This window comes from Thamnophis elegans, chromosome 7, assembly GCF_009769535.1.
Source record: "Thamnophis elegans isolate rThaEle1 chromosome 7, rThaEle1.pri, whole genome shotgun sequence".
NCBI lineage: Eukaryota > Metazoa > Chordata > Lepidosauria > Squamata > Colubridae > Thamnophis > Thamnophis elegans.
In genome coordinates this window covers 20,664,041-20,688,436 of record NC_045547.1, presented here as the reverse complement: position 1 = coordinate 20,688,436, position 24,396 = coordinate 20,664,041, and the positions used below count along the sequence as shown (strand labels likewise).

General features: G+C 39.8%; 1 protein-coding gene across 1 annotated transcript in view; it reads left to right on the top strand.

Moving 5' to 3' along the window:
* Positions 1–18,713, top strand: part of PTN (pleiotrophin) — a 113,427-nt gene extending 94,714 nt beyond the window's left edge. Inside the window, exon 5 of the mRNA XM_032221800.1 lies at positions 18,275–18,713. Within this exon, the coding sequence (XP_032077691.1) occupies positions 18,275–18,327 (53 nt within the window). The 3' untranslated portion in view covers positions 18,328–18,713. The remainder of the gene's footprint in view (positions 1–18,274) is intronic.
* The last annotated feature ends 5,683 nt before the right edge of the window (positions 18,714–24,396 follow it).

Below are 24,396 nucleotides of genomic sequence, written 5' to 3'. Positions count from 1 at the left end.
CTCTTGTAGACATTTGCTCCAATATTTTGCTATGTAAACCACCACAGTGCAATGCATCAATTGTACACAGTGTCAGCTAATAGGCATTCACTTTCAACCATGACGACAGTGGCCACATTCTAAAATGGAGAGGTTTTCGGTTCCTTTTGTGAACCTCAGCTTATTTAATGGTCTTAAAGGGAGGAAGGTTTATGTAGATGGGTGTGTTTGTGTAGATGCCTGTGAAAGTGAGCCAGGGAAAAGAGAGACAACATTTTCCTGGAGTAGTTCAACAGGTGCAATAGCAATAGCACTTCGACTTATATACTGCTTCACAATGCTTTACAACCCTCTCGAAGCGGTTTATTGCCCCCAACCATCTGGGTCCTCATTTTACCCACCTCGGAAGGATGGAAGGCTGAGTCAACCTGGAGCCAATGAGAACTGAACTGCCACCAGTCAACCGGAGTAGCCTGCAGTACTGCATTCTAACAGTGGTGAAATTCATTTTATTTTTTACTACCAGTTCTGTGGCGTGGCTTGGTGGACGTGGCAGGGGAAGGATACTGCAAAATCTCCATTCCCAGCCGCTCCTGGGGGAAGGCTATTGCAGAATTTCCATTCCCACCCGCTCCTGGGGGAAGGCTATTGCAAAATCTCCATTCCCACCCCCTCCTGGGGGAAGGATACTGCAAAATCTGCATTCCCACCCATTCCTGGGGGAAGGCTATTGCAGAATCTCCATTCCCACCCCCTCCTGGGGGAAGGATACTGCAAAATCTCCATTCCCACCCACTCCTGGGGGAAGGCTATTGCACAATCTCCATTCCCACCCCCTCCTGGGGGAAGGATACTGCAAAATCTCCATTCCCACCCCACTCTGGGGCCAGTCAGAGGTGGCATTTGCTGGATCTCCAAACTACTCAAAATTTCTGCTACAGGTTCTCTAGAACCTGTTGAATTTCACTCCTGGATTCCAACCACTACACCACCACAGCTCATTAGTACAATTAGTTCTTCTGAAATATAAGCTCTTGCTGGATCAGGCTAAAGACTCAAATAGTTCAGAATTTTGTTTACAACCAGATACCAATAGAAAGTCCATGAAAAGAGTGTAAAGGCAGTAACTGCCTGCCCCATATATGAATAAATAAGGATTCTCTCTCTCTCTCTCTTCCTCCCTCCCTCTCTCCTTCACAGGTATACAATTTTATTAAAGGAAACAGTAGAAAAGTATATGTTCTTATTGACTATTCCATCATAGTCATTATCTTTGTTATATTGGGAAGAAGGAGAATTGGTTTATTCCCAGAAAAGTTTTTCATTTTTTTGTTCTATTACATACAATTATAGGTATACATTAACATAGTTCTTATTCTTTTTTACATTTGTCATTCTTATGCATTTGTCGTTCCATTTATAGGGTTATAACATACCGTTTGGGTTGCTTTGTTTACCATCCCTCGCCTGTTTTAATGCCACCTTATTTTCCCTTTCTTTTCTCCCTCCCTCCCTTCTCTACTTCTTTCCTTCCTCCTCTCCTTTCCCTTCCTTCTTCCCTTCCCTCTACCCTACTCCTCTCTTCCTCTTCCCCTTCCTACCCTCTCTCGGGAAGAAGGAGAATTGTGTCAGGACAATTCGGGGTTACCCAATTGACCAAGAGACACTGAACAAAAAGTGGGGGGGCAACCAAAGGTGGCATGGCAAGGCTTTCTTGTTCCATCCTTCTTCTCTTCCCATATTGCATGTGGACTCAAAAAATGGCTTCAGCTGAAGAAGCAAAGTAGTTTTTGAAAGGAAAAGAACCTTTCCAACTTATAGCATTTGTCTCTTGCTGCATCTATAGCAGTAGCTCAGTTTTTTCCTGGGATCCCTTAATATGCAGCAAAGACTTTCAGTGGTTACAGGACACAGCACAGAATAAGGGCAGGAACCATGGTGGACACCCATTCATTGCATGTCTTTAAGTGAAGATTAAATAGCTATCAGAATGTAGTTTGAATTCCAGTTCTAAATGAGCATGGAATCCTTGACCAATCCTTATAAATCTGTTTTCTGAGGCTTGTATACAGAAATCAAATTTTATTCATGTAAACAGCTCAAGCATCAGTATTCCAGGCATTTAAATTGATCAAACTATGATGGCATATCATACTGACACTAAGTAAATGGAAATAGCTTTTCTTTTTAAAAATCTGCATAAACATGTTTTAGACAGACAGACAGACAGACAGTTTTTTCAGTATATTTTAAAAAGCCCTGTAATAAAAAGTAAGTTTAAACAATGTAAAGTTATTGAACTAAAATGATGAAATGCTTAAAACCTATGCTTGTTTAAAGCTCTTTCATACAAATTCTATCATAAAATGCTGGATTTTCCTCTCTTTGATTTTGTGCTCTCGGTTTCAGCTGCTTCTGTGATTATTGTACTGCTTAATCTATAATGTGGCTCATTAGATGGATGCATGAAAAGGTTAATCTTTAGCATTACTGGAGGCAACGGAATAAGCTGCTGCTTCAAATAATTTGGTACAAAAGTGAAGGATTTTTCTGATATTGGCAAGGGTTGCAAACAAATCAGACTTAACTAAAATGGGATTGAGTAATGTGGGGTTCTGCATTTTGGGTGAACCCAAACCAACCAATGACTTGACATCTTGAGTGAGCCATATGTTTATATTATGACATGCTTATTGTTTATGTGCAATAATAACTTGATCTGAACTCTTTTGTTAACCTAGATTTACAGTTTCATGAGTTATATCAGGGGTGTCAAAGTTGATTTCATTGAGGGCCACATCAGGGTTGTGTTTGACCTCAGGGGGATGAGTGGGTGTGGCTGGAGTGGGTGTGGCCAGAGTGGGCATGGCCAGCTTGACGTCCTGCAGAGGGCTGTAGGAAGACATCAACCTGAAAATGGAGCCCCCGAAAGCTCCGTTTTCGCTGGCAGAAGCATTGTGGGTCAATCCTTCACTTATTTCCAGTGCAACCATGGGCCAGATCTAAGCAACCCCATGGGCCAGATCCGGCCCACAGGCCTTGAGTTTTACGCCCCTGAGTTATATGAACACACTCATTATACTGTATGGGAAATGTCTGCTTCACTCCCCTTTTTCTACCTTACTCCAGCATTCCAGATATCCTTGAATGTACTTTTCTCCCCTCCCTATATAGGGCCAATGATTTTTGCCTAGGAGTGATAGGAATTTGGTTTTCTAAACAAATGTGATAGGAGTGTCAGCGTTCCAAATATCATCCAAAAATAAATCAGAGTCTAAGGCAGAGCTATTCTTAAACTTCAGATTTAATAAGACAGACATGTTGGCACAACTGTGGAAATCCCAAATTTGAAAGCTTCCTCGGATTCCCACCCAGTTGAAAGTTCAAAACCTTGCCCCACACCCACAAGTCCATCACATGGTCCAACCTTCCTCTGCCACGCTGGCATTTCCACCCAATCTAGTTCCGGTCAGGTGCAGAGGTGCAGAGACAAAAGATGACCTTGGGCTTCTAGAAAGGAATGTTCTGTTATGACAACAACACATTCTACAATTCTACTCCTTACTATTCCCCCTCCCAATTACTACACTAATGAATCAGCATAGTAAAATAATAGAGAGTGTGGCAGGCCAAAGATCCTAAAAGGAATATAATTGCAGGCCTGACAAGGAGTTGTAGTCCAGCATATCTGGAAAATCCTAGTTTGAAGACAGCTGTTTTCATACGTACATACTTACAGTTAATTCTTAACAATGGGACCTTTCCCAAGTGTAGAAAATGGCAGCTTAAGGAATTTGTTACTTTGCCAATTCTTATCTGAGCTGACCTGATCTGTAAAATATTTCTTTCAGAAATTGGTTATCATTATATTTATATTTTTCCAAAGAGTGGTGGGTGACCTAGAGGTGGAGCTCTTGCCTGACAATCAGGAGGCTGTGAGTTCGATCCTAGGGAGAGGCAGATATTTCTCTCTCTGGGCACAATGAGAATATATCTGCTGAACAAAACTCCTCCTTGGCCATAGGAAGGGCATCTGGCCATTGAGCACTCAGCTCCATTCAGTCGCCCAGACTCCAGCCCGCAAGGGATTATGGGGTCATTAAAAGAAGATGATATTTATATTTGCCAAACCTTCTGACTTTCTACTTGGTCCCGAAAATAGATTTTTGGGGCAGCCCAATCACTGGGTTGGACTTAGGCTCTGAAAAGCAGTGTATGACAGGTCTGAAAGTGGCATGAATGATGGCTTTCACGAAATAGTGGGTAATATTGGCTGAATTTTTTTCATGATGATGCTATTTTTCTTGGGTGAAAGGGAGAGAAAGAAGAAAGATTAATCAGAACAATGGTGTACATTTGGCACTCAGCAGTGTTTCTCCACAGTGGGACCACTGCTTGAAGCTGTTATGTTTATTGAGATATATTTTTTTAAAAAGAGATAGAGGCAGAATAAGTTAATATTTATTCTAATTATTATTCTAAGTGAGTAAGAAAACCTTTACATTCTGGATCCGATGCCCCTTTCTTTGCTGTTTAATTTGTTTCATCCCTTTCATTCCATTTATTTTTTTTGCCCTATACAGGTAATTCTCGATTTGCAACAGTTCACTGACTGTCCAAAGTTACAATAATACTGAAAAAAGTGACTTATGACCCAGTGGTGGGTTGCAGGCGGTATGCCCAGGTATGGGTATACCGGAGCCTGCCCAGAGCACCGGGTACCATTCTGTTCCACTGCTCCAGAGGGTCCACCCGCCCACCCGCGCTCCTTACTATGTTTTAAAGCTATTGATGCTTCAGCGCACGCGAATGGCACGTACAGCACCTGTGCGATGCTCCGCTGAGCAGCTGGAGCATCGCGGAGGCTTGCAGAAGCATCATTTGAAGCTACAACCCTGTCATTTGTGGTTCTGCTTTCAGTACTTTTTCTGTTTTGTCAAACAAAATTTGCTCCATATCAATCATGCTCTCCTTAACATCTTTTGGATTTCATTTATCCTTAGAGATAGACATCATTGCTAACACTGTTGATATTGTAGCTGCTAAATTTTGGCTCAATTCTTGAAACATCTTTGATATTTTTCTAACGTTATTATGTTTGTGTCATTTTGTAAGATCCAGTACTAAATAACACTAAAAGGAAACTTATATTTTTCCCTTGTCATCTGCTACACTTCTACTTAGATTCTTTAGTCCCCCCACTCTTGTCCAATTTCTACAATCATAAAGTTGCTTTTCTTTGATATGACTTGCAATAGCCAAGGTAGTCAAACTAAATCTGGTTCCCATGAGAAAGTATTGATTTTTAAATATAGCCAATTCCAAAATCTTATAGCAAAAGTGAATATTTCAAATTTATTTGGAACCTTCATCCATTTACAACTTTCTTAGATCAAAATCTTATTTAGTTTTTTGCTGTTTATTGCAAATTGTTTAAGTTCCTAACCTTATAATTATTATTTTGTTCAGAGTTGAAGCTAAACTAACCTGGTGACTTTTCAAACTTGTCGTTCTGAAGGTCTCTAATTGCTTTAGGATAGTTACGGTAATAGGCAATTTCCAAAAATGATTAGAAAGTGAACTTAGTGCCCTTTCAAAGGCTCTGCTGTGGCTGCAAGCCAAACAGTCCCTTAATCTCCAGATGCTCAAACCTGCAGAAAAACTGTTGTCCTATGGTCTCCTTGTAAAAAGCAGCTGTCAAGAGCACATGATCTCACATTCTTTCCTTATGTATTCTCTGGTTACAATAGCAGAGTTGGAAGGGACCGTGGAGGTCTTCTAGTCCAACCCCCTGCCTGGTTCTTTGATTGATGACTGGCTTTCACAGATAAATCTTCAATTTTCCATACCTCCCCTAGAAGTCCACAGAACATTTCAAGATTTCAAAAATTTACTAACTTTTGTGTTCAAGTAGGTCTTCTCTTTTAACTTTCCCAAATGGAATATTTCTATCCAATCTGGTGTACAATTTAAACAAGGATTCTTTTGCTCCTCAAAACTGGTAGGGTTATTTTTTTGAAAAAGTATTGTGAAGATGCTAGGATGGTTCTCAAATAAAGGAATAAAGAAAAGGAAATATAACAATATAAAAACAAATGCTTCTCAGAATCAATCATTGAAAGATTTATAAGCTGTTGTTATTTGTAAGGAATAAAGGAAGCAAGAAAAAGAATTGTGGTATCAGTGACCTGTAGTTTGATCACTAGTAATGATGTTTTGAATCCTTGCAGGTATTTTAGAGACAAAAAACCTTTATTTTTGAATTGGTTCCACTATGAATCATATGTGAGCATAACCATGATAGAGGTCCCATCACAGACATTAGTCATCAGATGCAAGGCCAGTTATCAAATAAAGGAATAGAGAAAAGAAAATATAGCACCATAAAAACAAATTTCTCAGAACCAACTAGCAAAGAATTCACATTTCTCTATTATTATAAAGAATGAAGGAGGCAAGAAAAAGAATTGCTTCCTTCCTTCAAGATATTTTTGTTTGAAGAATTATTTAAAAAACCGGTTTCAAATTTATTGCTTAAAGTAAGCAAGTAAATCTTTATTGCAGTCAAAGACCAGCAATACACATTAGTTTTTACAATATGTTAAAAAGTACTGACATTAAGATATAATTAAAAAGTATTGAGGTTAAAAGTGGAAGATAACATACATGTTCCCAGATTGTTCGGGTCACTCCCTGGTTTACTTGGGTGCATCGCTGTTAAGTATAGGAGTAAATACAATGGTCCAAAGATTGTTAGAGATATGTCCAGATAATTGGTACCAGATGACAACTATACTTCTGTAGCCAATTTTTTTCTTATGAACATTACAGCCGCACAGAACTTTGTCACTGCATACGTGGTAACCGGGTTAGTGTCCTGAAGGAGAAAGCATAGATAAAAATTGTCTGTCCTCCCTGGCAATCTCTCTAATAAGGGGAGAATATGTGCAGACCTACAAGCTCGGTATAGCTCGCAGTGTAATAGGACATGTGAATTATCTTCCACTTCTCCTTTACCACATATACAAACCCGTTCTGCTATAGGCATTCTCTTATACCTGCCCTGGAGGAGTGCTGAAGGAAGAATGTTAAATCTGGTTCTGAAGAAAGCTATTCTTTGTTTTGGGAAGATCAGGTCATTTAGATATCTTGCCGATTCCCACACACCCTGTTTGATTCTGTCCCTACTGTGGAGAGGCAACCTATTTAGTTCTTCTTGGAACTCCGTGTCCTTCATTCTATTAATTACTACTTGCTTTGCTTGATCAAAGGCTAACGACATTAAGAATAACGGTGAGAGCCCATAAGAGTTATTTAAACAATAGACAAAAATATCAATTCTTAGTAGCAGGTATATTTTGATTTTTCAGCAATGACTCAGACGTTCCATTGATTTTTTTTTAAGTGAAGGGGGTTCCATAAAAGAACAATGCCCTCCGCCATAATATATAGTAAAAGGCGGATTCATTGATAGGCATTGTCAACTTTGAAACAGATCAGCCACCTGCCGTAGCCATCTTTCCATTTCTCAGATTGCCACACAGTGTGGGAGGGGGGAAGTCTGGAACGTCAGATCAGATAACAACAACAACAACAACAACAACAACAACAACATACCATCCCATGGGAACCAAAGTCAACAGGTGCTGGCCAGAGACTGGGGGAGTGGCCAAGGAGATGACCAAACAATTAATTGGACAATTTGACCTGGGAAGGAATTATTTATTCCTTAATTATACTGAAACCACAAGAAATATTTAGAGCTGGCTTTGTTTTCATTCATGCCAAAAATGATGTACTCAATAAAACAGAAAGCTGAAAGTCTTGGAATATTGAATTGCTTGGGTTCATTATTTGGAACCGTGACAGGCATTTTTCCAGGTTCCTGAAAATGTTGAGTCAACTTCCCTCTGTTGCTTGGCCTGGCGAGACATGGCTGTCCAAGGCATAGTGCAGGATATATATGGTGCAAAAGATCAGGACACTACATTAAGTTGCAGTTCAAATAATGTATGACTGAAGGCTGTACATTAACAAATAGTCAACTGAAGTTCAACACTAAATTGTCACCAGATAACCGTCAGCAGAATTCTAGAGAGGGTAGGACTTGGATCATTTATGGGAATATAACACCTCTAAGCTGATGACTTACTTAACGCTGCCTCTCAGCCTCCTACCTGGTCTTCTCCTACATGATAAGGATAGGCAATCCATGATAAGTGTATTACAGAAACCTTACCTATCTTACCCGACCCTTAGATCTCAAAAAAGTAATATGCATTAAATTAAGATATCACAATTGTGATTAAATTGAACAAAGTACAAAACTTATGACAATTTTCATTGTTTGGCTATTTGCATCTTTTGGTGAAAATGCATATGGTGCTGCCGAACTATCTAAAACTTTCTACTTTGGGAAACTGGAAAAAACGTGAACTCTAAAAGGGAGGTGCATCTTTCAAGGAACACCAACTGTTGTTGAAAATGACAAATGTGTCATAGTCTCCCCCCCACTTCTCTGATGTCATTATATTGAGAACTTTTCTATTTGTGCAGCAGGAAGAGAGTAATATCACTTGCAGATGTAGTCACCCCAGTGGTGAGTTCTGGATCCCATTCCAACCGGTAAGACACACATGTGTCTTACTGCTTCCGTGAGCCTCCACGATGTTCCAGCTGCTCAGCAGAGCATCACGCAGGTGCTGTACACGCCATGTGTGTGCGCGGAAGAGCCGAAGACTTAAAAGACCGGTAAGGAGCTTGGGTGGGCATGTGGGCCCTCCAGAGCACCGTACCGGAACAGTATCCCGTGCTCCGGGCAGGCTTCAGTATGCCCGTACCGTGGCGTATTGCCTGCAATCCACCACTGAGTCACTCCATTATATAATGATATTTTACTAGAGAAAAGAGAAACTGGATGTGCGGATCTAGTTTGTATGTTTGGATAGGTTGCATGAATATGCAAGTGGATTTCAATCCATTAATAGTTATTGGATAAGTAACTTGTAAAAAAAAAGATGAATAATTAAGAGTAGATGGCATGAAAAGCCCTTGGATTGCTCTCTGACCAATTAGAAGAGAATTGCAACAAGATCTAGGATGACCAACTGCAGTTTATTCAATAAACAATTCATAACGAAACACACAATGGATCAGGTTCTTCTTGATTTATATCTTCAACACCTATCAATGAAACTTGGGGTTTTGATTAATTGTGCCTCAAAAATTTAGTCATGTCTGATAATGACACAAGCAATCTATATCCTACCAAAACTCTTACTCCTGTAACTTTCACCTGGCAATAGGTTTTGAAACATAGTATCTCAAATGGGCTAACTTACAGAATCTGTCCAAAATCTGGAACCCATGAACACCCCCACAGATTTGAAATTTGGCCAATTTGGTAAGCTATGTTATGACACAAATCATAAAACATTTCATGACATAATACAAAAATGATATACAAATTTCCTGCGCTAAAGTTTGTATCCCAGCAGCACATTTTTTTTAAAGATTAAAAATCTTAATTTTAAAGATTTTTAAAACAACATTTTCAGGTAACATTAGAAGCTTTGTCAAGGAATTTAGGAATCTAATAAGGAAATACCTTGAAATAATAACTCAAGAGATCATAGGTTGCCTAATCTATATACTACTAAAACTCCCATTCCCATAACTTTTAACTGGATGAAATGATGCACCATAAGGGTAACAATTTTTTAACCAATGAATCCCCAATGGGTTAATTTACAGAATGTTTCCAATATCTGGAATCCACGAGCACCATGGTTTTGAAATTTGGCAAATTTTCTATAACATTTATTACATAAATTTATCATAAAAGTTTTATGACATTATACCAAATGTTATAAAACACCTTGTATGGACAACTAATATTTTATTGCACTATACACTTCAACACAGGCTAGTTTCAAGGCAGATGCATCTCTGAATATCTCCTTGAATTTTTAAGAACTTTTCCAATGATGGCAGTTCATTAAAAAATCTTCCATTTGTTGAAGGTATTGGGGTATCTTGTAACAAAATATCTCTGAAACGATGACCCAATGACAGATTGTCTAGTGGTGATTAATGTTCTGGGCTTGAACCCAGTGGTGGGATTCATTTTTTTTACTAGTGGGCGTGGCTTGGTGGGTGTGGCTTAGTGGGTGTGGCAGGGGAAGGATACTGTAAAATCTCCATTCCCTCCCCACACTCCAGGGAAAGATTACTGCAAAATCACTATTTCCTCCCAATCAGCTGGGACTCAGGAGGCAGGGAATAGATGGGGGCGGCTCCAGTCAGAGATGGTATTTACCGGTTCTCCGAACTACTCAAAATTTCCGATAGCGGTTCTCCAGAACTGGTCAGAACCTGCTGAATACCACCTTGGACCAGTGACAAGAGGATGCAAGTCCTTTTCCTCAACCATTTCTCTCTCAGCCTAATCTATCATATAGGATTGTTACTGTGGAAATAAAACAAAGGGAAAGGAGAACTCCAAGGGGGGGGGGGAGAATATGCAACTAATAAGCCAAAAACAATATCCAATTCTTTCAGGGCCTGCTTCTTCATGAGTCTAATAGGGTTTCCATATCTGGGCTACAAAGATAGGGAAGGAGCACTGTATTGGCAGCAAAGAGATATTAACAATTTAACTCTTCTCTGCCATTTAGTGATTGTTTGGATCTTTACATGCTATTGACCAACGTGGCTGCCATCTGCACAACCTTAAGTATATTGTTCAAGCTTTGCAGTTCCAGTAAGAATCAGCATTTCCTACATATTGTCTGTGTCAGCATCATTCAGAATGCTGAGCCATTTATTGCTCCTAATGGAAAATAACAAAATCTGATTAATCCAATGAATCAAGTTATGTGGCACATTGTTGGGAATTCTCCATTCCTTTTGCCAGGACATACAATGCTACAATGGTCGAGTTGCATCAGCAGGTTGGATCCAAGAACGGACATATTTTACAAGAAGTGTGTGGTGCTTTTATAGAATCTGATACAATTCACAATTGCGTTCAAGCCAACCCCAGTCCCCTTGCCTACTGAAAATGAATAAATTGCAATGTAGTTTTAATTTGATTTCCACAAAATGTTAGTTATTACCTTTCTCTATTTTAGCTTTCAACTCTGTGTTGCTGTACATTCTGGGGGACAAGCTTTCAACTGGCTTCTTCCTAAAAAAAATCATATATCATTTGAAGGGGCTGACATTAAAAAATGTCTACCTGTATCAATTCAGAACTATCTAATATTGCTACCACACTATTAAGGAAAAATGCTGAATGTTCAGATGTGGTAGCCAACTGCACTGAATTTGGTTAGCTGAAAAAGACCTCTGCGTTAACAATGGCACAACTTTATCATCATTTTTAAGTTTTCAATACTTACCAACAAAATTGGGTTGGTCGTGAGTGTTCCAGTACTGCAAATGGGTAAAGATAACATTTGGACTTCTTCAAGACATCTGTGGTTATTTTTTTTAAAGAGAAATAATACTAAAATACAAAAAATTCTGAACTAGTTTTTGCTTCATTATAAATGTCCCATATGCTTAATTTATGTAGTTTCTCAAAATATTTCTTCTCCTACAAAAAGAAGCTTCTGCTTTATTCTCAGAATGCTTGACATATTCCTTTTAATCTCTTTTAGTGCTTTTAAAAAAGTGTTACTAAGGGCTGCTACTGCTGACATTCTCTTTAGTTACATAGCTTTCCCTCACCCTGAAGTCTGTCTAATGTCCGTATTTCCCACTTTGAACAGAGACATGGGATGAGTTTTCATGGATGAATTTCACAATGAAAAAGGGACATTCATATATTCTGACCACTTCATTATTAAAATAGAATATTAGAATAGAATAGAATAGAATAGAATAGAGCTGGAAGGGACCTTGGAGGTCTTCTAGTCCAGCGCCCTGCTTAACCAGGAGAATCTATACCACTTCAGACAAGTGACTGTCTAGTCTCTTCTTAAAAACCTCCAGTGATGGAGCACCCATGATATCTGGAGGCAAGCTGTTCCACTGGTTAATTGTCCTCACTGTTAGGAAGTTTCTCCTTAATTCCAGATTGCTTCTCTCTTTGGTTAGTTTCCAACCACTGTTTCTTGCCCTGCTTTTCGGTGGTTTGTAGAATAATTTGACTCCCTCTTCCTTGTGGCAGTTCCTCAAATACTGGAATATTGCTATCATGTCACCCATAATCCTTCTTTTCTTTACACTAGAAATAGAGCATTTGTGGAAAAAGTGCCAAATGGGCTGCTCACCTGCATAGTGAGCACATTCCAAAGATTTCCCAGTAAAAAAAAGAGAACGAAACAGAGGCAGGAAACTCAAAGCATTTATGGATGCAAGTGCATGTTTTCAGAGCCATGCAGCAACTTCTCATTTGCCTTCCACTGTTGGATTCAGCCAGTTCGTACCCCTTCGGGAGAACCATTGTTAACTTTTTGAGCAGTTTGGAAAACTGGTTGTTGGAAGTAATCATTAGGGCAGAAAACCCATTGTTAAATTACTTGAATCCCACCACTGATTACAACCGTCTTTCTCCAAGAGCTAACTGATCTGCTTTACATCATCCACTAGCTAATCCTTGAGAAAAACACTTGCATGCCCAGTATAACTGGCCGCTGAGATAAGAAAAGCTGGGTCTGGATCATAGTTGAGTTTTTTTCTCTCCCTGCCCTCCATTACTTCCCATGCTATTAATATACTTTCAAAAAAAAAAAACAACCCAGGGGGGAGAGGAGGAAGTATATCTAGAAAATAATATTAAATATCTACAGTACATAGGTGATGAAAGATACACATCACCCATTTTTAAATCACACATTTATTTTTAACATTTCTTTGGCAGAGGCAGAAGGCAGGTATGGACAAAATCCCCTTCCTGCAGAAAGCAACACCCGCTAACTTGCTCTTTTCCTTTTTTAAAAAAAAAATATTTTATCAATTTCATATGTACATTCACAATTATATGATCTCATAACTGTTATTAATAATATGTATTTATAACATTTTTTCCCTAGAGTTGACAATATACTTGAAGATTGCTTTCTTAACATCCCATAGATCCATCTTATCTTACAACGGTCCTATTTCTTCTTCCCTCCCTCCCTCTTTCCTTCCCTCGTTTCTTCCCTCCTTCCTTCCCTCCTTGCTTCCCTCCCTCCTTCCCTCCCTCCTTCCTACCCCCCTTTCTTCTCTTTCTTCTCTCCTTCCTTCCTTCCTCCTCTCCTTTCCCTTCTCTCCTTCCCCTTCCTCCCCTTTACCCTTCCCCTCTTCTTCCCATTCCTCCCCTTTTTCCTACTCTTACATTCCCTCCCATTCTTCCTCTGCCTTTCCCTTTCTCCCATTCCTCTCCTTTCTCCTCTCCTTCCTATCTTTCCTTCTACTCCTCCCTCCATCCACTCTATCCGTTGTTGTGCTCTTTTCCTATGGCTGCCAGATGAGTGGTGGTTTTGGCTGCACCTTCTTGTTCAGTGTTCATGGGGTATGCATTGGCAGTTTGGCAGTTCGAATCCCTAGTGAGCTCCCACTACTTGGCCCAGCTTCTGCTAACCAAGCAGTTCGAAAACATGTAAAAATACAAGTAGAAAAATAGGAACCACCTTTGGTGGGATGGTTGCAGCACTCCGTGTGCCTTCGGCGTTTAGTCATGCTGACCACATGCCCATGGAGACATCTTCGGACAGCGCTGATTACGGTATTCGGCTTTGAAATGGAGATGAGCATTGCCCCCTAGAGTCAGGAACAACTACCACATATGTGCGAGGGAAACCTTTACCTTTACCTTTTACCACTTGTTCCCATCCCAACCAATTCATCGGTTTTGAGTAGACAAGTGAACAGACCAGATGTGACAGCAAGGTCAGGGATTTCCTGAAGGACAATAGCAAATCTCATAAAACTTATGGGGGAAGATGGCTATGCTTCTCCAGACTGAATACCTGGTTCTTTTACCTTGGCAATACTTCAACTGTAATCTTGGGGAATAAATGTTCTAATAAGAGGCTCTTCCACAGTTAAAAAAATATAAGAGGCTCTTCCAAAGTTTAGGTTCAGAACCTAAATCCAAAGCACTCCTACCTACTCACTTAATGTCACTGTGACACACCATTCTTGTTGCCCACTTTATATTCATGCTTCAGTACTGCTGAAAGAACCCATCCATCATTTTCTACAGAAGACTGCAGCAGAGAATGACAGAGTTGAAAAGGACTATTTATTTCATCAGGTCCTAGCCTGTAAAAAGTGCAGAAACCATATTAAAGGATGCCTGAGAGAAGGTTCTTCAGCCATCCTTGAACACAGTCAATGAATAGGAGATCACTAAACAATTGTTATTGTTGAATTGGTCTAGCTACTGCAACACTCCTAACACTCAATGGCCAGAATGTGTCTCCCTGTAATTTAAATCTATTATTCTACCCGCCCCCCCCCCCCCGCACTCTAGAAATACTTTCGCCTTTCAAGACTCTTACCTCTTCTTTCAATGAGTTTTCTCAAACCTAACCATATATTTTTCTGTTATGTTCTCTAAGTCTGCTTGCTTCATTGCAAATGCTCCATTATTTAAGTAGGTAAACTGATCACCAACACTGATGATATTAGCTAGTTGGATAATTAAATCAACCAATCAATCAACCAATGGAACAGAAGTTGCCTTCAGAAGTTGTGGGAGCTTCATCACTGGAGGCTTTCAGGAAGAGACAGGACTGCCATTTGTCAGAAATGGTTTGGGTCTTCTGCTTGGGTAGGGGGGGTTGGACAGGATGACCTAGAAGGTCCCTTCCAACCAGGGGTGAAATTCAGCAAGTTCTAGCAGGTTCTGGCAGGTTCTGGAGAATCAGTAGTGGAAATTTTGAGTAGTTCGGAGAACCAGTAAATACCACCTCTGACTGGCCCCAGAGTGGGATAGGAATGGGAATTTTGCAATATCTTTCCCCCAGGAGTGGGGAGGGAATGGAGATTTTGCAGTATCCTTCCCTTGCTATGCCCACCAAGCCATGCACACAGAACTGGTAGTAAAAAAAATGAATTTCACCATTGCTTCCAACTCTGTTAATTTATTAATCTGGTAATAATTAAATGTCTGTAAGCAAAAAACCTTGCTCAACTCTGAGCTACAGATATTCTCATCTATTGGATATGCAGTTTCTTTAATCTCTTCTCATAGGACTTAGTTTCCAGCCCCTTTTATCAACCTTGTTGATTTTCTTTAAACCTTTCTCAGTTTTTCTGAATCCTTCTGAAAGATAGCTGGAATTGGGCATAGTACATAAGGTAAGAGTCTGGCAGAATATAGCATAATTATTTTTTTCAGTTATTTGGACATTCATAAAATTGTTATTGCCTCCTTGACAGCCATTTCACATAGCAGAATCATACTTGATCAACTATGCTTCCAAGATCTTTTCCATATTATAGCAAAGGTGCCTCCTGTTTCAGAATTGTACATTTTTTTCTGTAAGAAGGAAGCTATTTTTATCACCGTTACATTTCATTTTGTAGTTTTCAGACCACTTCTTTAACATGTCAAGATCAATTTGAAATTTGTTTTCATCCTTTACTACTATTAGGTATCCCATTCAGTGTTATGCTGTTTACAAACAAACATTCCTTTCATTTCTTTGCCCAAGTCATGACTGTATTTGTTTTTTGTTTGTTTCTTTGTTGACTGTTTTATTTATATAGTCACCTGGTTGATATACAACTCAGGAAAGTATAAGTTGAAGAATACTCATTGCAGAAGAAATGTCCTAATAGAAAGTATCTGGGTGAGATGCTGATTGATCTTTTTCCAATGGAGGCATATATCTGGAAGAAGCACCATTTAAGCAAATTGAAATTTACCAATTGTTTTTCTGGGCAAAATTGCTATTTCAGTAACTGAAGGAAGATGGTATGAATTCCAGGGCTACCTCATTTAGCTAGTTGCTAATATTTAAAAAAGAGCCCTGGGGATATGGATCCATTTTCTTCCTAATGTTTTTTGAACTGAGCATTCTACGAAATCTAAAATGTGTCAGGATTCCAAATAGCATCCAAAAGTAAATCAGAGTCCAAGGCTAATTACTGCTCAAAGTTCCAATTTATTAAGAGAGCCATATTGGCACATCTGGGAAAACGTGAATCTGAAAGCTTCCCCATTTTCCCCACCTAGATGAAAGTTCAAGATCTTGCCCCCACATCCACCCGTCCATCACATGGTCCAATCTTCCACTGCCATGCTGGCAGTTCCACCCATCCAGTTCCGGTCAGGTGCAGAGGTGCAAAGACAAAGGCTTGACCTTGGCTTTCTAGAAAGAATTTTGTTATGGCTACATCACATCTCACTCCTACAATCCCCTCTCCCATTTTCCCACAATAGAAAATGCATAGCAGAATAATAGAAAGTGTGGTAGGCCAAAGATCCAAAAGAAAAGATGGCTGCAGGCCTGACAAAATGGTTGCCAGTACAATTTGTCAGAGTATATTCATAGATTGGAATAGACAACAAGGTCAGCCAATGAATAGACATGGCAACAGGTCAGCCAATGGGGAGTTTTTGAAAACTGAAACAGTATTTGCTGGAGACAGCTAGGAGTCTGGCTGTGGCTTACTTCTGTACTATAGCTCTAAGTTTGTGCTGAGCTCAAAACTAGTCTGGTGTCTGCAGCTCTGAACCAGTGGTGGGTTCTGGATGCCGTTGCAACTGGTACAGTACAATGGGGCCAGGTGCACACAGCAAATGTGCAGCGCGCACATGCTTACTTACTGCCCGCGATGCTCTGCAATGCTCCAGCTGCTCAGCAGAGCATCATGCAGGTGCCGTATGCTCCGTGCGCATAAGCCCCGATCTGCTCAAATACAGGTAAGGAGGGTGGGTGGGTGGTATGCCCTTAGTAGGGTGTACCAGTCATATCCCACCACTGCTCTGAACTGAACTAAAACTGTTCTCTCTCTGCCTATTTTTTTTGTACTCTCTACCATGTTGGAAGAACCACTTTTGGTATTGTATATACTGTTAGTCTCATGTGTTATTATGCATATAAAGAGAAGTTAATGAATCCTGCTGCATCAGTTACCTATGTGTGCTTTCTGGATTTGATTGCTGCAACAAATTCTGACAGTATTTTGTTGTCACCTCTTCCTGTGTCATCCCTTTCCTATGAAATTGCCAGCTATGAGACTTTGTTCTCTTATTTGCCAAACAGTAAATTCAGGTCTCCCAAGTTGTTTTTAAAGCAGTAAGAATTTAATTGCATGTAGAGTATCAATATGAAGTATGCACTCAGTTTTAATGCAGATAAATATTTATATTTCAGTAATCAGACATTTGAAAAATCAAGTTATGGTACTTTTTCTTTGCCTTATATTTGCAGGATCTTGATGCTAAAGTGGAAGAGATGAAATGTGCAAACAGAAATTTTTCTTGGACTACACATGGTAGTCTTTTTAATATATAATTTATTTGTTTTCTCTTTACATGCAATATGTGCTTAAAGAACAGCATACTGTCTGATCAATTCATTTGCACAGTAATACTTAATCAGTTCCTAATTTTGACCTCTTGGGTTCAGCCATTGATAAAACAAGTCCCAATTTCAAAAATATTCTATGTCTTCTTTTTCTTTTATCTTCAATGTTAACCTGTCCATTTCGGCACAGTCCAATATTTTTTAATTATATTTTCTTCCGTAGATGTTTCCTCACTTTTCCAACATTGTGCAAATACAATTCTTGCTGCTGTTAAAACATGCAATATCAAATATACATTCCCTTTATCATATTTTTCTAGTATTATGCCTAACAAAAATAATTCTGGCTTACAATCTATGTGCTATCCACACAAGATAGTCTTGAGTAAAGTAAATATCAAGGTTCCTCTTGCACATTTGTGCTAGTCATTCCCGACTCTAGGAGGCAGTGCTCATCTCTGTTTCAAAGCTGAAGAGACAGCACTGTCTGAAGACGTTTCCATGGTCATGTGGCCGGCATGACTAAATGCCAAAGGCACACGGAATGCTGTTACCTTCCCACCTAAGTGGTTCCTATTTTTCTACTTGCATTTTTTATATGCTTTCAAACTGCTAGGTTGGCAGAAGCTGGGATAAGTAACGGGAGCTCACTCTGTTACGTGGCACTAAGGATTCGAACAAAATAGCATTGTGAGGATGGTGGGTGTATATCTCTTGTTCCTCAGATTTAATAAATGCTTGTTCTTTCCTTGCCATCCTATGGAATCAGCTTTCTTTTTGATGATGTTTTGATCCTGTTATTGTTCTTCTTGTGTCAACAGAACCCAAGAAAAAGAAAAAAGAAGGCAAGAAACAAGAGAAGCCACTGGAATAGGGAAGCTATGCTGGCCATGAGAATGGGACTTCCTTGAATGTAATTGGTTAACAAGTTTCATTGACACCTAGTCCTTTTATCCAGAAGTTATTTATAGCTTAATTGTACAATAGGGAAAAATAAGCATACAAAGGCACCCTCCTTTCTCTCTCTCTCTCTCTCTCTCTTTTTTACTCCACTGTTAAAAGTTCTCCAACTTGTTGATCTTCCAATGAGTCAGACTACAACTGTCACCCATTGTCTTTCCAGCTGGGCATGATGGGAGTTGTAATGCAACACACCTGGAATGATCCAAGTTGGGAAACGTTGATATTCTAGTATTTTAAATGTGTAATCTTAGTGGCATGTGTAGAAAACTTCAGTAAAGGCAGCAATATCATTTAGTACATGAGTGCCGTTATATATGAGAAAGTATAGATTCATTTTAAATTCCTCTTTTACTCTCCCAAGTCCACTTTGGTTCTGCATGTTTGTGACTTACATGGGGCTCCCAAGGTGTAGCCTATAAGGGTTCTATGATGTCATAACGGTCTGGGCAAACAGGCCCTTTTTATGTATAAAATAGACAGAACTTCACCCACCAAGTTTTTATGTTTCAAAATAGCAAGAGTAGATTTCTAGAAGCAGATTGTACCAGCACTGAAGTAGCTAACTTGGTTGTAACTTACAGCTTTTAATAAAACATTTTAAAACTATAGTCCACAATGATATTTTTTTTTAATCTCCTTCCTGAATACATTTCCCATCACAGGACAGAATTCATTCATGATAAGCATGAAAATTCATTTCCACTACTTCTGGTTACTGTTCTGCTATCAAATATTGAAGCAAAGGCTGCAGATCCAAAATATGTTTTTTTTTTCATCCCACTAAGATGGATTGAAGCATCGTGATTCAACGCTGTAACATCATGATATTATTCATTAGAGGTAGTCCTCAATATATAACAATTCTTATTTTCTTTTGATAACCCTCCTCCCCAGAATAAGCACTTGGCCTTATTTTTGGAGAGATCTTATAATTTTTGAGCTGCAGCAGGCGGCGAGTGTGGTCACCTCATGGCTGCTGCTGTGTTGCAATAATTTTGGGGAGGGCTTATTTTCAGGGGAGGGCTTATTTTAGCGCATGGACTCAAAAGCCCAATTGGACATTATCTGGGGTGGTCTTATTTTCAGGGAAACAGGGTAATGACTGTTCAAAGTTACAACAGCACTGAAAACAGTGACTTTTGATGGTTTTTCATATCGTGACCCGACAAAACCGTGGTGATAAAACTGCGATGTCGACAGCTCACCCACAAAGGCGCATTGACAAAAGAGCACCGACAGAAGTGTGATTACGGTTAAGGTAAGGGTTAGGGTAAGGGTAAGGGTAAGGGTTAGGGTTAGGGTTAGGTTTAGAGCGCGCTTCTGTCGGCGCGCTGTTGTCGACGTGCTTCTGTGCTTATTCATTGGCGCGATTTCGAACTTGCATTTCTTTCCCAGCGGTTTTGTCGGCGCGCTTTTGTCGAGCGCGCATTTGTCTGTGAACCCTTTCACATGACTATTGCAACATCCCTATGGTCACATGATTGAAATTCTGTTTGCTTGGCACCTGGTTCATATTTAGGATGGTTGCAGTGTCCTGGAGTCATGTGATCAATTACCTTTTGCAGCCTTGTGACGAGCAAAGTGAATGGGGAGGTCAGATTCACTTAACAACCATGCTGCTAATTTAACAACTGCAGTGATTCACTTAACAACTGTGCGAGAAAGATCATAAAAAGGGGCCAAACTCAACAACTCTTACTTAGGAACAGAAATTTTGGGCTCAGCTGTGGTGCTAAGTTGAGAACTACCTGTAGTAGATGGTATAATAGCTGACGATGATGAATTTAACAAAACCTTCGAACAACTGAAAAGCAGCCTTTATTTCCCACATAATCTTGCAAATAATTGTTAGTATTTGAAAGTATGCATTTGATTAATTCCCTCATCCTATATGCCCTGCCCCAAAATTTTCGAATTTGAAAGTCTCCTTATCACCTCATTTCATGAGGTAGTCGTTTCTTTAAAAAATGAGATGATAATATTAAAGAGACTGCTTTGGGGGGAAAAGGCTAAGCCTAACCCTTTCTTGGAAATAAATTTTAAGTGTTGACACAGACTACTCCCTATCAAGAAGGACACAGAAAAACTGCAATGGTTTGTAAACACTATAATCAGTCAAAAAGAAAGGGACCCTGGATAGGAAAAGAAATATACCCTTCACATATTTGACTGGAAGAAGACATGCAAAGCAAACAGAGAGAATTCTTAAAAGTTATGAAATTTTTCCAGAAACAAGAGGTCAACGATTGCTCGATTGTCCTAGTAGATAAAATTAGATTTTATGGGGTTATGTTAATAGAAAAGCCAGCGATGATGGAATATTGGGATAAGTCTCTTAATGCTCAAACCATGAACACAAACACCTAGAAAAGTGAACAAAAAGACATATTTGCAATTTAAATCATAGATAGCACTCATGTCAGAAGCGCTGAGGCGCTTGCGGGTTGAAAGGATTAGCTGGTGAGAACCCCATTGCGTGGGAGACACGCAGTTGGTGGCTTCTTTTATGCCCCTGATAGGAGCTGGAGTAAAGGATGGGAGCTCAACTCCTCCCCATGGCAGCATTCCGGTCTTGAACGTGCCTTGCTAAGCTCCGTGACCCGTCAAAAGCGCGAACGTCATAAGCGCGCCGACAACACCGCGGCGCTAAAACCGCGATTTCAAAAGCGCGCCGACAACAGTGCGCTGACAACAGCGCGCCGACCAAAGCGCGATTTCATTTAAGGTAAGATTTACAGTTAGGTTTAGGGTTAGGTTTAGGGTTAGGTTTAGGGTTAGGGTTAGGTTTAGGGTTAGGTTTAGGGCTAGGGCTAGGTTTAGGGTTAGGTTGAGGGTTAGGTTGAGGGTTAGTTTGAGGGTTAGGTTTAGGGTTAGGTTGAGGGTTACGTTACAGCGCGCTTCTGTCGGCACGCTTTTGTCGGCGCGCTTTAGGGCTAATTAGTCGCTAATTCGTCGTGCGGTTTTGTCACCGCGCTTTAGACACCGCGGTTTAGTCAGGCGCGCTTTTGTTGTGCGCGCATTTGTGGTGGAACCCTAAGCTCAACTCCAGTGTCCTAATCATGTGAGTCAACATGTTCCTATAAATTGTTGATAGAAGACAAACATTCCCACCACACAGTTTAAAGTGCAGATAAAGAGTACAGAAGCAATAAGCAACAGAAATTAGAGGGAGAAGATAAGAAGAGGAGAATAAATAACTTAATATTACAGCAACAGTACATTATGCCTCCTCATGTCTTTCGATCCTTGCAAAAACATTCTTGTTTCCATCGCATTCCTACAGTGCTTTTCTTTTCTCTGTGTTTAACTAACCCCCTCAACTTTACTTCTATGCACTTATTCAGCCATTCCACTCCACAAGATCAGGCCACCTTTGGTCAGATATGTTGTATCCTCCTGTGTTTTCTTAGTTTACAGAAATACAGCATAACATATTTTTTTTCTTCTTGTTTACCAGTTAGTCCTCTATATTCTGAACCTTAAAGGAACTCAGTGGTTCAGTGGCTAAGACACTGAGCTTGTCGATCAGAAAGGTCAGCAGTTCGGCGGTTCAAATCCCTAGTGCCGCGTAATGGAGTGAGCTCCTGTTACTTGTCCCAGCTTCTGCCAACCTAGCAGTTCGAAAGCATGTAAAAATGCAAGTAGAAAAATAGGAACCACCTTTGGTGGGAAGGTAACAGCGCTCCATACACCTTCGGCCTTTAGTCATGCCAGCCACATGGCCATGGAGATGTCTTCGGACAGTGCTGGCTCTTCGGCTTTGAAACAGAGATGAGCACCGCCCCCTAGAGTAGGGAACGACTAGCACATATGTATTACCTTTACCTTTCTTCTGAGTCTTATTCTTCCAGACACCATAATCATCACCAGATGAGCTCAGGATACTGATTTCCGCCATTTACAATGACTTTAATCAATTAAGGGTTTCACATAATGCATTTTTTAGTAAGATACAGAAAGAGTAAACTAGTTGAACAAGTTTAGGTCTACCCAAGCTACTAATTCATGATTCCTTGCTAGTGATAAAGAAGCACCAATTAGTCCTGACTAATTGCTAGTTCATTTTGTTTGGCGCTTGTGCACCTAACCTTGATGGACTGCAGGGGGCGAACTAGCTTTGCACCAATTAGCCAAAAAGATGTCCACTAATGATAGACTAGGAAAGAGATACTAGAACACTGCTATCATGTCTCCCCTAGTCCTTTTTTTCATTAAACTAGACATACCCAGTTCCTGCAACCGTTCTTCATATGTTTTAGCCTCCAGTCCCCTAATCATCTTTGCTGTTCTTCTCTGCACTCTGTCTAGAGTCTCCACATCTTTTATAATACTGTCTGGTTTCCGATTGGCCCATGGCAACTTCAAGACTGAAACCAGGCTGGATTATTATTCAAATTGGTTCAAGTAACTTCCATATCTGAGATGGAAAAAGTCCTGTTTGGAATCTGTAAGCAAGGAGACATCTATATTAAGCATGTATTTGAATTTACAGAAAGATATTGTGTTTAATTTTTTGCTTTGCGGAGGCTGTATTGGCCTTAGTTCACTTAGAGATTCACCAAAAGATATGATTTGACCCGAAGACCAAAATCCATGCAAACAATTGCTTATTTCTTTTTCCATTTCTTCTCTCACACCTTAATTATTTTGAATTACTCATTTTCTGTGTTTTGCACAGTGTTGCCTTTCCTAAAAGTATAAATAGATAGATAGCGGAGGTAGTATTCAGCTGATTCCTATCAGTTCAGCTGAAATTTTGACCAGTTCGGCAAACCGGTAGTGATGGTTGACTGGCTATATCCCGAACCTGTCCCCCTGTTACCGGTTGATCATCCCGACTGCCCGGTCACCGCTTGCGCACCCTGATTCTTTGCCTACCAGCTCAAAGAGGTGGCGGCTGGCGGCAGGCTGTTGAAAAATCCTCTGGTCAGCAAAAAAACTGCTGCCATTGCTGCCATTTTTTTCGCACATTCACATCCATTGCCTTGCAAGTTCGCTCAGTCACATGCCCCCCTCCACCTAGCCACGCCCACTGAACTGGTAGCATAAATTGTTGAATCCCGCCATTGTATACTGTACATGTGTTTGGAAGATTCATAGCATGTATGTTTAGAGAACACAAACATACATCTCTTATGTCGTAAAAAGGTTTAGGTTTATTGGATTTATATGCCGCCCTTCTCCCAAGGACTCAGGGCAGTGTACAACATAAAAGAAAACACATATTATAAAAATTAAAAGGGACATTAAATAAAGTATCCAAAAAAAAACCCCAATTGATATTTACAATAAAAAATTAAAAATTAAATTAAAATTAACAACCAAATTATCCTATATTATCCTTGCTGGAAAAGCCAACTTTTTAGGGCGCAGTACCTTGACAGCATAGATCTATCTGGAATGAAAGGATATCATAGTTATAATTCTGTACACATTTACCGTAAGGGAAGTCCTACTGAGCAAAATGACTTGAAACATCAAATGCTTGAATGTTTCCTAACAACACCCACAATCTTTCTCTCTCTTTAGGCTCCCACGTCCCTATTATTCCACCTTCTCTGACTTTTATTTTTTCCCAGGAAGTATTTCTTAAAAAAAAAAAAAAAGAGCACACTGAAACCTTTAAACAGTTATAAGGTTGATTTAACAAAGGTATGACTTTTGTGGATTGTTTATTTTTATATCTAAGCAAAGAAAATGACGAGATAGCTACTTCAAAAGCCCATCAGGAGGGGAAAAAAACTGTTGGTAGCCAGTGACCGCATTTCTATTTAACATTTCTTCTTTAGCTGCTTAAGAGCACAGTGGGCAATATGGTAATATTATGAAATCTAAGAAGGAGCTGTAGGAAGTTAGCACCCACCCTTATCCTGGGAAAATGAGAAAGTTTAGGAAATATTGAAAGGGCAAAATATTTCCCCTAAAAGGGAATCAGAAACTCTCACCTTTGTCAATCGGTCATTAAGGCCTGAGCCAGTCT